Source organism: Chlorocebus sabaeus, chromosome 1, assembly GCF_047675955.1.
Source record: "Chlorocebus sabaeus isolate Y175 chromosome 1, mChlSab1.0.hap1, whole genome shotgun sequence".
NCBI lineage: Eukaryota > Metazoa > Chordata > Mammalia > Primates > Cercopithecidae > Chlorocebus > Chlorocebus sabaeus.
Genome location: NC_132904.1, coordinates 516,416 through 530,242, shown reverse-complemented (window position 1 = coordinate 530,242; position 13,827 = coordinate 516,416). Strand labels below are relative to the sequence as shown.

At 52.1% G+C, this 13,827-nt stretch overlaps 1 protein-coding gene across 3 annotated transcripts in view; it reads left to right on the top strand.

Moving 5' to 3' along the window:
* Positions 1-13,827, top strand: part of DEAF1 (DEAF1 transcription factor) — a 47,385-nt gene that overhangs the window by 1,684 nt on the left and 31,874 nt on the right. For all 3 annotated transcript variants that reach the window (XR_005240525.2, XM_037998763.2, XM_037998765.2), the window contains 5 exons: positions 2,564-2,661; positions 5,922-6,051; positions 6,329-6,475; positions 7,390-7,529; positions 8,945-9,010. Coding sequence is in view for 2 of the 3 variants with exons in the window: in XM_037998763.2 (XP_037854691.1) it covers positions 2,564-2,661; positions 5,922-6,051; positions 6,329-6,475; positions 7,390-7,529; positions 8,945-9,010 (581 nt within the window). In the remaining variant the exon portion in view is untranslated. The remainder of the gene's footprint in view (positions 1-2,563; positions 2,662-5,921; positions 6,052-6,328; positions 6,476-7,389; positions 7,530-8,944; positions 9,011-13,827) is intronic.

Below are 13,827 nucleotides of genomic sequence, written 5' to 3'. Positions count from 1 at the left end.
ATTTTTCTGTAAGCTGCTCATAATTTCTTGCCACACAGAGCAACCTCCTTCTCAGGTTCCAAAACACTGGGAGCCCGGGGCAGAACTCACAGATGCCCTACAGGGCTGTTACCATCCAGCATCTCCTGTGTCCCGCCCTTGTGTCAGTGGGGCATAGACTTCCCCGCCCATCAGCTTCCCAACGCACTGCACTTTTCCCCATTGGAGCTCCCGAGTGTCCCCCAGGGACTCGCAGCTCGGTGTTCAGACCCTTGGAGGAGCTCCTTGTTGCGTTGTGAGGCACTTTTCCCCTAAGGAGCTTTGCGGGTTTAGGAACTGGACCCCAGTCCTGGTGTGCTGGGTATGTCAGGGCATTGCACGTGCTCTGGGTGCTTCTTTGGCCTGGGGGCTGTCCCAGCAGCGTCTGGGCTGCCCTTGGTCAACTGAATGACCCTCAAAGGCAAGGGGGTCACTGCTGCTTGTTTGGTTGGTTAAGAAGAAAAAGGGAGGGAAAGCTTTGTGACTCTCGGGTTGGCTTTCGTGGCTAAACTCTGGTTTGACGTTGGGATTTGGAGCCATGAGATTGACTTCAGGTTTTTGTCATTTTTGCACGTATTTTTCTGAATGCATAAAAGAAAAATGATGCGTCCATCATGATGTCAGAGAAATTGTTGACGTATGTTTTCTTCTGAAAAATATGGTAGTTGTGTTTTGATGTGGTAAAAGCTGAAGTCAAGTGGTTTCCAGGTTTAAGTAACTCAGCAGGACACGCTGCCGCCTGAGGAGGCTTTGGGCGGATGCTCCCAGGGCTGCCGTGGGCCTGGCGTTCAGCTCTCACTGTGGCCCCACGCCGCCTGCCTGCTGGGGATTGTGGTGCTGAGAGGCAAGGATGAGTGAGCCTTGCACCGGGGTGTGATCTGGTCGTGGAGACAGACAGCAAACAGGCCTTTTTTTTTTTTTTTTTTTTTTTGACATGGAGTTTCGTTCTTGTTGCCCAAGCTAGAGTGCAGTGGCGCGATCTTGGCTCACCGCAACCTCCTCTTCCCGGACTCGAGCGATTCTCCTGCCTCAACCTCCTGAGTAGCTGGGATTACAGGCATGCGCCACCATGCCCAGCTAATTTTGTATTTTTAGTAGAGATGGGGGTTTCTCTATGTTGGTCAGGCTAGTCTCGAACTCCCGACCTCAGTTGATCCACCCGCCTCTGCTTCCCAACGTACTGGGATTACAGGTGTGAGCCACCGCGCCTGGCTGCAAACAGGCATTTTTTAGGGCAGTTTGGTGAGTGCTGGGTTAATGGTATGGATGGTATGGTCAGGACGCATTCAACCAGTATCTTTTTTTTTTTTTCTTGCGATAGAGTCTCACTTTGTCGCCCAGGCTGGAGTGCAGTGGTGCGATCTCAGCTCACTGCAAGCTCCGCCTCCCGGATTCACGCCATTCTCCTGCCTCAGCCTCCCAAGTAGCTAGGACTACAGGCGCCCGCCACCACGCCTGGCTAATTTTTTGTATTTTTAGTAGAGACGGGGTTTCATCGTGTTAGCCAGGATGGTCTCGATCTCCTGACCTCGTGATCCGCCCACCTCGGCCTCCCAAAGTGTTGGGATTACAGGTGTGAGCCACCACGCCCGGCCTCAACCGGTATCTTTTAAGCATCTGCTGTGTGCCAGAGATTGCCCTGGGCACAGGACATTCTAGAACTCGGTGACAGAAGAGCCACTTGCTTGGCCTAGGAGCATCACAGGAAGACTTCGCAGAGGCAGAGAGGAGGGTGTGGGGGTGTTGGCGGCAGAAAGTGTTTCTCTAGAAACACTGCAACACGCAGAGGCTGGAGCTGCAGGACCTATCTGGGATGACAGGGGCAGGAGGTGGGGTATAGCTGACCCCTGTGGTACCTGCCCTGTGTGCAGACGCTGCCAGAGGGCCTGTCTGCATGCCAGGGGGCCGAGTTCCATGTTGTAGGGGGTGCGGTGGGGTGGCACCAAGGGGCATAGGCAGGTTAGATGTACTTTTTAGGAGGAAGGGGTCAGAGACCAAGGGCAATGGTGGTAAGCATGGGGCTGAGGTCACCTGACGGTGGTGGCCTGACCCCTGTGGTGGAGGAGAGGCAGGAATGGAGCTGCAAGAGTGGGTCCAGGAGGTGTCCTCACCTGTGGGGAGGCCGAGAGCTCATTGTAGGCGCAGGGCACACCTGACTGGTAGGACACAGCCACGTCACAGAAGGAGATCCCACGTCACAGAAGGAGATCCCACGTCACAGAGAGTCCCAGTGGTGATTTGGTGGAGCTGGGGCTGGCTGGGGCATGGAGACGGGCGGGTTTGTTGTGTGCATTTTTTACTGCACGTAAAAGGCTTTACTGGGGAAGAACAGATTTTTTCTCTCTTTCCTGGAAGAGCCAAATGACTTAGACTGTGGAATAGAAATGGTGGTTGAGCGCCCGTTCATGCAAGTGTTAAGGTCTTCCCAGGTTACAAGTGCGCATACCCCAGGGGGAGTCGCTTTGTTTGAAGTGCCTGAGTGAGGCTGTTTGCTTTGTCCGTTCTGGCTTTCGTTGCTTCTTAAATGAGGCTCTTTCTGTTGCAGAGGTGACCACAGTGACAGTGGCCAACGTGGGGGCTGCTGCAGACAATGTCTTCACCACGTCTGTGGCCAACGCGGCGTCCATCTCAGGACATGTTCTGGTAAGCTGCTCTGAGGGGCATAGCCCAGTGCGAGTGGTTCCACGCTGGGGGCCTTGGGCTTCCCTGAGGCTCTCCTGGGGTTCAGCCCATCGTGCCTGTCTGCTCTGTGAGCTGGGTAGGGAGGCACTGGCTCGCTTTGCTCTCAGAAGCCTTCAGGCTGTGCTGGGGTGGGAGAGCTTAGAGCTGAGGCAGAAGCTGCCTCACAAGGCGGGGTGAAGAGTCACACCTCATCAGATGGGCTGGTGGCCTGCATCGGGCGGGGACTCCCAGCTCCTGACCCAGCCCAGGCTGCCGTCCGCCCACAGTTCAGCCTCTGCCGGAGGCCCAGCGCTGCCTGTGCTCCTTACTCCTGTAGCTGCAGGGCCAGCTGAAAGAAGCAGGGCGTTTCCCTCCCCCATATCCTGTTCTCATAGCGTTTATGGCGGTCTCCCACCCTCCTTCATTCTGCACGCCTGACTGCCGTCTGCTTAGAAAACTGCTGAAAGCCAGTTGTGTGTCAGATAGCGTCTGTGCCACCTTCAGAGCCCTTTTGTGATCATGTTGTATCAGCTTGTTTTATGTTTTATATGTGGGGCCTTAGGCGACCTGGGGACATTGGGTCAACCAGGGCAGACAACCTTGTTTCCAAGTGGCAGATGCCAGGGTCCAGTCTCCAGAAAGGGGTTTTCTCTGGGACCACTGGCACCTGTTACTTGTAGTCTTTTCAGCCTTGGTCACGCACCTGGGACATCATCCTCATATACCTGAAAGCAGAGTGGTTGTTTGTTTTTTTTTGTTTTTGAGACGGAGTCTTGCTCTGTCCCCTGGCCTGGAGTGCAGTAGTGTGATCTCGGCTCATTGCAACCTCTGCCTTCTGGGTTCAAGCCATTCTTGTGCCTCAGCCTCCTGAGGAGCTGGGATTAAAGTATGTGCCACCATGCCAGGCTAAGTTTTGTAATTTTAGTAAAGACAGGTCACCATGTTGTCCAGGCTGGCCTCAAACTCCTGACCTCAGGTGATCTGCCTGCCTTGGCCTCCCAAAGTGCTGGCGTGAGCCACCACACCCGGCCAGAAAGCAGAGTTATTGTCAGAATGGCAGCAAACAGAAAACTTGTGAAGGACTTCAGTAAAAACATAAGAAACTTGGAAACTTCCTTCCCTCCCTCCCTCCCTTCCTTCCTTCCTTCCTTCCTTTTTGACAGAGTCTTGCTCTGTTGCCCAGACTGGAGTGCAGTGGAGTGGTCTCAACTCACTGCAACCTCCACCTCCTGGGTTCGCCATGTTGTCCAGGTCGTCTCAAATTCGTGACCTCAGGTAGCTACCACCTCGGCCTCCCAATGTGCTGGGATTACAGCATGAGCCACCGCGCCCAGCCCAGACACTTGGTTTATTTCTGATGGGTGTGAGAACACACACAGGCTGACCCATGGCCATGCGGTGATCTGTGCTTTCAGTCAGGCTGCTCCTTCCTGGCAGCGGGGTCTGGGCGCCTCCTCATTTCCTAGGAGGGGCTGAAACCCAAGGCACCTGCGGGTGCCTGGAACATGCTGCCATCATGGAGCGGCGGTGTCCTGCAAGTGCCTGCAGAGGCCGAGGCTAGTCTTCCCTCTGGGCCAAGAAGACCAGAGACTGGTGTGTTCCTGTTTAGAAACTGACAACAAAGCAGGGCACGGTCTGAAGTAACTGTATGTTCCTTTCCTAAGAAAAATAGTCTGTGACTCTTTTTTTTTTTTTGAGACGGAGTCTGGCTCTGCCGCCCAGGCTGGAGTGCAGTGGCCGGATCTCAGCTCACTGCAAGCTCCGCCTCCCGGGTTTACGCCATTCTCCCGCCTCAGCCTCCCGAGTAGCTGGGACTACAGGCGCCCGCCACCTCGCCGGGCTAGTTTTTTGTATTTTTTAGTAGAGACGGGATTTCACCGGGTTAGCCAGGATGGTCTCGATCTCCTGACCTTGTGATCCGCCCGTCTCGGCCTCCCAAAGTGCTGGGATTACAGGCTTGAGCCACCGCGCCCGGCCTAGTCTGTGACTCTTAAACAGACACAAGACATTCCCTTTCTCCAGTGAAGAGCTGCCGGTCTTTGGTGACTCAGGCACAGTGGTAGGACCCCCATTGTGAGGTGTTGGCCCGTGGGCCTCCGTGAGCCCAGGCGCCAGGCATGTGTGTTGGGGGACCCTCAACTCCATGAGAAACTTCTCCTCAAGTGCCCTGATTCGACAGCGACATTTTCAGATGTAAGAAACAGTTGTCACCAAGCGCGGTGGCTCCCGCCTGTAATCCCAGCACTTTGGGAGGCCGAGACGGGTGGATCACGAGGTCAGGAGATCGAGACCATCCTGGCTAACACGGTGAAACCCTGTCTCTACTAAAAATACAAAAAATTAGCCGGGCGTGGTGGCGGGCACCTGTAGTCCCAGCTACTCGGGAGACTGAGGCAGAAGAATGGCATGAACCCGGGAGGCGGAGCTTGCAGTGAGCCAAGATCAAGCCACTACACTCCAGCCTGGGGACAAAGTGAGACTCTGTCTCAAAAAAAAGAAAAAAAAAAAAAAAGAAAAAAAAGAAACAGTTGTCTTCTCGCTTTGCCTCGGTTGGTTTTGTATTCAGAATTAAAACCTTGGGGCACCCAGAACGCTGGGGTCGGAGATGCCCCTGGAAGTCTCTGGTCTGCCCCACTGCTGGGGCAGAGCCTGCAGGCCAGAGTTTGTCAGATGACTTGACCAAGGTGGGGTTCAAGTTCCAGCAGTGGTGTGTGGGCATGGGGACTCTGGCTGCCTGTGGTGGGGTCTGTGCAGCTTGAAGGGTGATTTTGGAAGCAGGCAGCAGTTGCAGCAGCTTCAGCCAGCGTGGAAATGTGGTTTTGAGGCCCCAGTCTCCCGTCGCCATCTGGAAGGGGCTCTGGAGGGTGGTCCTGCACAAGGCCTCGTCTGTGGTGGCCAGCGCGGTCTGTTGGAGACCCTGCATGAGGACGGTGACCTGTGGGAGCTGCTCAGGCAGACGTCAGGGTGTTTCCTATTCATGGAGCACGTGTCTTCTTTCCCTTTGACAAACGATGGCAGGCATTTTCCTAGCACCACACAGACTTCGGCACTGCCTGCTCTTGTTCTTGGCTCTGTTTTTGAGTCTCTGAGAGAGATCTTTGGAAAAGATATGGGGTGCCTAGGCGAGCGTCCCTTCTTGGTGAGAACAGCCATAGCCCTGTTGGAGGACGGCCCGGCTGGGCTCAGGGACACGCCTCGTGTCATGCTCAGACGTGATCTGACAGAGCGGTTTTTCCTTCTAGTCTGGTAGGACGGCCCTTCAGATCGGGGACAGCCTGAACACCGAAAAAGCCACCCTGATTGTCGTCCACACAGATGGGAGCATCGTGGAGACCACCGGGTTGAAGGGCCCGGCAGCTCCCCTCACCCCAGGTACAGCAGTGCCTGCTCCCCAGGCCTGGGCAAAACACGTTTCAGAATAGCTAGAATTTATTTCAGGAATTTATTTACTTCTTTTTGTGGTAAATTTGGAATATCAAATATTAATGGATTTTAAGTAGAAGCAGTGGAATTTTCCTGGTGGAGAAGAGTTTTCCCGCCGTTGAAGGAGGTGGTGCTGCCGGGGAGGTGGGTGCCTGTGAGGGGAGTGCGTGCTGTATGTACTTCCTGGCGTCCGGCCTCTCACCTTCACACACTTTCTCTGCCCAAGGTCCTCAGTCTCCTCCAACCCCTCTGGCTCCCGGCCAAGAAAAAGGTGGAACTAAATACAACTGGGACCCCTCTGTGTACGACAGTGAGCTGCCCGTGCGGTGCCGGAACATCAGCGGCACTCTGTACAAGAACAGGCTTGGCTCAGGTGAGGGCTGCCGCTTCAGACTCCGAAGTTGTATTTCCCTTTGTAGCCCCACTAGGATAAATTGGGGGCTGAGAAAGATGAAAATTGTGGCACCTAGAACTAGTTAGGAAGAGAGGGCCGGACGCGGTGGCTCACGCCTGTAATCCCAGCACTTTGGGAAGCTGAGGCAGGCAGATCAAGGGGTCAGGAGATTGAGACCGTCCTGGCTAACACGGTGAAACCCCGTCTCCACTAAAAATACAAAAAATTAGCCGGGCGAGGTGGCAGGTGCCTGTAGTCCCAGCTACTCGGGAGGCTGAGGCAGGAGAATGGCGTGAACCTGGGAGGTGGAGCTTGCAGTGAGCCGAGATGGAGCCACTGCACTCCAGCCTGGGCAACAGCGAGACTCCGTCTCAAAAAAAAAAACAACAACAAAGAAGACAGAAGGTGACAGAAGGTGCAAGTGACACCCAGTTCCTGTGAACTGGAGCTGAGGCCTGGGAGAGGCACTGGGCAGGGCTGGGCCTGGGAACTATTTGGGGGTGAAAAACTATCGTGACCCACAGGATAGGAGACAAGCAAGAAGAAGTGGGAGGGAGGCAGGGCTGGGACGTGTTCCTCAAGTTGCCAGGTCAGCTTGAGACTTGTAGACAAAGGCTCTGGCAGTGGGTACTAGAGGTGCTCAGTGTGGGACCTGGTCGAGCTTGCAGTGCCTGCGGACAGTGGATGGAGAGATCACGTAGGGGATCAGAGGCACAGGCTACAAAGGCAGACCCGTGGTGACCCTGTCAGGGCCAAGTACACGGATGGGTGAGATCACACAAGCTGCTGGGGTACTGGTGCTCGTGGAACGGCGGAGGAGGTCCCAGGAGGGAGGCGATGGCAGAGGCGACGTTCCTACCTGCTGTCATCGTGACTGCTTCTCTTCCTTGCAGGCGGCCGGGGACGGTGCATCAAGCAGGGGGAGAACTGGTACAGTCCCACCGAGTTTGAGGCCATGGCAGGAAGAGCCAGCAGTAAGGACTGGAAAAGAAGCATTCGCTATGCAGGCCGACCGCTGCAGTGCCTCATCCAGGTATCGTCGTGCGTCCTCACCTGTGCTCAGCATACAGCTTGGATGCGGGGCCTCCGAGGTGGCCCAGTCAGAGGGTGGGCACAGACCACGGGGTCAGACACACGGGGTTTGCAGCCTCCACCTCGTGTCTGTGTGGCCTTGGATGAGTGACTGACCCTCTCGTATTTCAGTTTCTGGATTTTTCACATGGGGATGTTGATGATTGTGACCCTGTGAGGATTGTTGGGAGAAGTGCATGAGGTCACAGCGCCTGGCACAGAGCAGTTGTAGAAAGGGGGTGTGTCAAATATACAAAAAATGAAAACAGTGGAAGTTAAGATAATCGTTTCTGTTTGAATGCGTGTGACCCTTTCAAAGTCGCCTAACATCTCTTCTGTCTGCTAAAAAGGAGGACTTCTGATTCCTATTCCAGTTTAGCTCCTGTGTGTTGTTAAGGAAGCAGTTCCTCTAGAGCCTTTTGCAAATCTTGAAAGAGATGGGTTCTGCCACCAATAATGGCACAGTGAAGAGGAGAAGTCTCTGGAAGTTACTGGTGGTCGTCTGCTTCTTTTTTGGAGACAGAGTCTCACCTTGTTGCCCAGACTGGAGTGCAGTGGCTTGATCTTGGCTCACTGCAACCTCCGCCTCCCAGACTCAGAGGATTGTCCTGCCTCAGCCTTCCAGGTAGCTAGGATTACAGGCGCCCGTCACCACACCCGGCTTTTTTTTTTTTTCAGTAGAGATGGGGTTTCACCCTGTTGGCCAGGCTGGTCTTGAACTCCCGACCTCAAGTGAGCCATCCACCTCGGTCTCTCAAAGTGCTGGGATTACAGGCGTGAGCCACAGTACCTGGCCTAATTTTTGTATTTTTAATGGAGATCGGGTTTCACCAGGCTGGCCAGGCTAGTCTCGAACTCCCCACCTCAAGTGAGCCGCCTGCCTCGGCCTCTCAAAGTGCTGGGATTACAGGCATGAACCACCACGCCCGGCCCTCATTTCTCAGAATTTTTGTCTTTATGAGGTTGGACATGGTGGCTTACTCCTGTAATCCCAGCACTTCGGGAGGCCGAGGTGGACGGATTCCTTGAGGCCAGGAGTTCGAGACCAACCTGGCCAACATGGCAAAACCCCGTCTCTACTAAAAATACAAAAATTAGCCGGATATCGTAGCACAAGCTTATAATCCCAGCTTCTTGGGAGGCTAAGGCACGAGAATCGCTTGCGCCGGGGAGGCAGAGGTTGCAGTAAGCCGAGAACGTGCCACTGCACTCCAGCCTGGGCAACCCAACAAGGCTCTGTCTCAAAAAAAAAAAAAAAGAGTTTTTGTATTTATGAATGGCAGGTAAATGGTAGAAGTGGTTGAAATCTTCTATTATTGAATGATTCACATTTAGGGGCTGACTTTCTAATGCGTGATGCTTCTTTTTGCATTTCAGGACGGGATCTTAAACCCTCACGCTGCCTCTTGCACCTGTGCTGCCTGCTGCGACGACATGACCTTAGTAAGTTGCCAGCATGTCTGGAGCAGGAGCACTTGGTGGAGCTGGGGGTGGCTGAGTGGGTCCCACAGCCCTTGGCCCCTTGGCTGTTTCCCTCTTGCCCTCTGCCTTGGAGAGGGATACTGTCCTCGCTTCTCCTCTGCTGCTCTGTCCCCTGCTCCCTGATAAACCACAATGAAACCTGATGTCTTGATGCGGGGGCACGTGGTTGGCCCCCAAGATGTTGCTCAAAGAACATTTATGGAAACCTTAAGTAATGAAAAGCAGTTATAATGTCACCACCTTAACTCTAAAACTAAACATACACACTTTTCCTTGTATGTGTGCTGTTAGATATTCTGCGTTTTATAACGTGTCAGAAAAATGCTACTGTAAACTTATGAATAGAGCTTTTAATGTCTTTTTGACGTATTTCCTTATTCTGAATTCTTAACTATTTGACAAAGACCCAAAATATTTTTCTTTTTCTTTTTTTTTTGAGACGGTGTCTCACTCTGTCGCCCAGGGTGGAGTGCAGTGGCGCGATCTCGGCTCACTGCAACCTCTGCCTCTGGATTCAAGCAATTCTCCTGCCTCAGCCTCCCGAGTAGCTGGGATTACAGGTGTGAGCCACCACGCCTGGCTAATTTTTGTGTTATTAGTAGAGATGGGGTTTTGCCATGTTGGTCAGGCTGGTCTCAAACTCCTTACCACCGGTGATCTGCCCGCCTCGGCCTCCGAAAGTGTTGAGATTACAGGTGTGAGCTGCTGCACCTCAAAAAAAAAAAAAAAAACATGGATAGACCTACCATGTTCTTGGGGTGAAACAGTAAACATCCTAGAATTGTCTAGTTCATATATAGATTTCATGTGATTCTAGTGGAAAAAACAATTTTGTGAATGTAAAATAATTTTGAAGTGGATTTGGAAAAGCCAGTAGGTGGGACTCTTAGAGATGCTGGAGGAGTAAAGGAGCCGGGAGGAGGCGTCGGTCCCTTTTGGGCTGTGAGGAGGCGTTGGTCCCATTGGCAGTCGAGCCTGCGGGTAGATCATTTGCAGGGGCTCCAACGCTGAAGTACTTCGATGTCAGTCTAGGAAATCATGAACAGGGTCTGTATGTGGAAGGTACTGAAAAAAATGCTAAAGAAAGAGACCAGAGAAGATTGAAATACATCAACAGACATCCTGTGTCCGTGGATTAGAAGACTCAATATAGTAAAGATGTGACTTTTTCCCAAGTTGATTCATAGGTTTAACACAATTACTATCAAAATCCCAGCAGGATTCTTTTTAGATGCAGACAAACTGATTCTAAAATTTATATAGAAAGGTAAAGGAAATTTAAAAAGCCAAAACAGTTTTGAAATAAACATTTAAATGGTTGGAATCACATTGTGGGGTCTTAAGACTTACTAGCTCGTGACAGTAATCAGGACAGTGTGGCATTGGCAGAAGAGACCCCCAAAATCTGGGTCAGACTAGAGTGTCGTAGACTCCAGCAAATGGCCTTGGAGCGACTGGACGTTCATCGGCACAGGCAAAGGATGACCTGAACTTCACACTTGGTACAAAAATGAATTCAAAATGGGTCACAGATCTAAAGTAAAAGGTAAAACTATAACATTTTTAGGAGAAAACACATTGGAAAATCTTTCTGACCTAGAGTTAGAGCTAGGATTTCTTAGATTGGACTTTATCACATTTTAAAACTTTTGGCTTCCACTTGGGGAATGGTGGTGTGATAAGCTCAGTGGACCAACTCTCCACAGAAATAACTAGTGAAAACTGTGAAAAAATAACCCCTTAAGGTCTCCGGAAATTGTCCTAGGTGCATATAGCAAATAAAGAAATATCCAGGAAAATGTACTGAGTCTTGGAAAGAGCAGTGAGGATTGTGACATTTAAGCTAGGACCAGCTCCTTCCCTCCCTTTCTGCCCCCAGCTCCCTATGGAGGAGGCTCCATTCTGGGTGGTTGTGACCAAGAAAACAGGGTTCCCACTCCTCACAGCTCCCGGTCAAGGGATGTGGTATCTCACTGGGAGGGGCAAGACACTAGCGGTTCTCAACCCCTTCAACTCCAATTTGCAGTAAATTCCTGGGAAGTGTGACTGAAAATCTCTTCAGTCAGCCCCACTCAGAGGGCAGAGGCATTACTCAGAGGTGGGAGGCCAAGCATAGGGAGGCCCCAATTTCCCTCAACCCAGATTGCCCATGGGGTGGAGCGTCCATGCGGTGAGAGGCTGCCGCCCCCCCTCACAGAGCCCGGCTGATGCAACAGAGTCCCTCTGATCGACCCAGGCGCTGTTCCCACCTCCAGGTCTGGAGTAGGGGCTCCGACATTCAGCCCCAAAGAGAGAGAGGCTGTAAGAACACAGAGTTCCAAAGCCCTTCCCAAAGGAACTGACTTGATTTGAAACAGGAAGGGGATGTTCAAAACAATGGACATTTTGGTGGTCAGCAGTTAAGAGGAGGCCAGCAGTTCCATTAGAGCAAGAAACTAGGTCAGCAGGTTTACCAGAGAGGCGAGGAAAGCCACAGCTAAGAACCCACCAGGGAAACAAGCCCTCAAGTTCTAACCTCTTGGTAAAGAAGCCCTAATTTAATCGGCTCAGACAGTGGAGCAGTGTGTGCCCCAGGGCATTGTTGGAAGTAATGGAGCAGGCAGCTGGCGGTTAGTTGATTCTGACACTTGACTCAACCAATAGCTTAACAGAGATCAGGGAGAGAGACAGCCAAAATCCCCACCACCAAAGGTGACTGCACCCCCAGGGCTGAGCCCTCAGAGGAGCAGCAGCCGAGGCCGCCCCAGGAGAACAGTTTCAGTTAAACGGTCCAACCCCATCCCTGAATAATAAACAAGCAGACAGCAGCCAGGAGCTGAGGGAAAGGAGAACAGCTTTCCACTGTTGCTACAGTGTATCACCTGTGTTGTCTGATTCTTAATAAAAGAGTCTAAGACATGGAAAGAGCCATGAACCATACACAGGAGGAAAGCAACAGAAGAAATTGCCTGGAGAGGCCCGGATATTGGGTTTAACAGGCAAAAGCTTTGAAACAGCCATCCTCAGTATGTTCAGAGGACTAAAGAAAACCATAGCTAGAGACCGCATGGAAGGTCTGAAGACACTGTTTCCTCACTGGGGAATGTCAATGAAGAGATAGAAATTATTGAAAAAAACAACAAAAAAAAGTCGGGCGCAGTGGCTCTCATGCCTGTAATCCCAGCACTTTGGGAGGCCGAGGCGGGTGGATCACGAGGTCAGGAGATCGAGACCATCCTGTCTAACATGTTGAAACCCGTCTCTACTAAAAATGCAAAAAATTAGCTGGGCGTGGTGGCGGCACCTGTAGTCCCAGCTACTGGGGAGTCTGAGGCAGGAGAATGGCATGAACCCGGGAGGCGGAGCTTGCAGTGAGCCTAGATTGCGCCACTGCACCCCAGCCTGGGTAAGAGAGCGAGATTCTGTCTTTAAAAAAAAAAAAAAAAAAAAGTCAAATGGAAATTGTAGAATTGGAAAGAAGAATAACTGAATGAAAAATTCACTAGAGTCTCAACAGGTTTGAACTGACAGAAGAGACGTTCTGAGCATGTGTCCGGCAGCCTTGTGTGGTGCTGGGCTTATGAGGGTCTCAGGTCGGAGGCGGGAGTGTCCCAGGCCCAGCTCCGTGAGGGTTTGGCCTCTTTCATGGGAGATCTTTGGTGACTTTTACCGTTTTCTTTAATTGATCCCATGCCTCCTCCTGTCTGGTGCAGTGCTGCTGAAGCTATGCCCTTGTGCTGCCAACTTTCTCCTCTGTGGCTTCTTCTCATTCCTCCCTTGCTTGGCCCTGGCCCCCATCTATTTTCTGTCTTTTAGGAATTCCTGACCCTTTTTTTTTTTGAGACGGATTCTCACTGTCGCCCAGGCTGGAGTGCAGTGGCGCGATCTCTGCTCACTGCAAGCCCTGCCTCCTAGGCATGTCCTTCTCCTGCCTCAGCCTCCCGAGTAGCTGGGACTACAGGCGCCCACCACCATGCCTGGCTAATTTTTTGTATTTTTGGTAGAGACGGGGTTTCATCATGTTAGCCAGGATGGTCTCGATCTCCTGACCTCATGATCCGCCTGCCTCAGCCTCCCAAAGTGCTGGGATTACAGGCATGAGCCGCTATGCCCGGCCCTGAATTTCTGACTTTTAATCTGTCGATGACACTTTGTTATTTTGCTGCACTGGTATTCATATGTTCTTTTTTAAAGTATTCTTTCTGTCATGTTAAGGGATTTGGGGCCTAAAGAGGTGGGATTTTGGCCGGGCGCGATGGCTCACACCTGTAATCCCAGCACTTTGAGAGGCTGAGGCTGGCGGAGCACCTGAGGTCGGGAGTTTGAGATCAGCCTGACCAACATGGAGAAACCCCATCTCTACTAAGAATACAAAAATTAGCTGGGCGTGGTGGTGCGTGCCTGTAATCCTAGCTACTCAGGAGGCTGAGGAAGGAGAATCACTTGAACCTCGGAGGCAGAAGTTGCAGTGAGCAGAGATCGTGCCACTGCACTCCAGCCTGGGCAACAGAGCGAGACTCTGTCTCAAAAAAAAAAAAAAAGAAAATTAGCCGGGTGTGGTGGCACATGCCTGTCATCCCAGCTACTCAGGAGGCTGAGGCAGGAGAATCGCTTGAACCCAGGAGGCGGAGGTTGCAGTGAGCCAAGATCGTGCCGCTGCACTCCAGCGTGAGCAACTAGAGTGAAACTCCGTCTAAAAAAAAAAAGAGGTGGGATTTTTAGGGGCGCTTACCATCTTAATGTGGTCTTGCCATATGACTCACATACCCCGCGGTGCCCCCACGTAAGGAGGAGTTGCA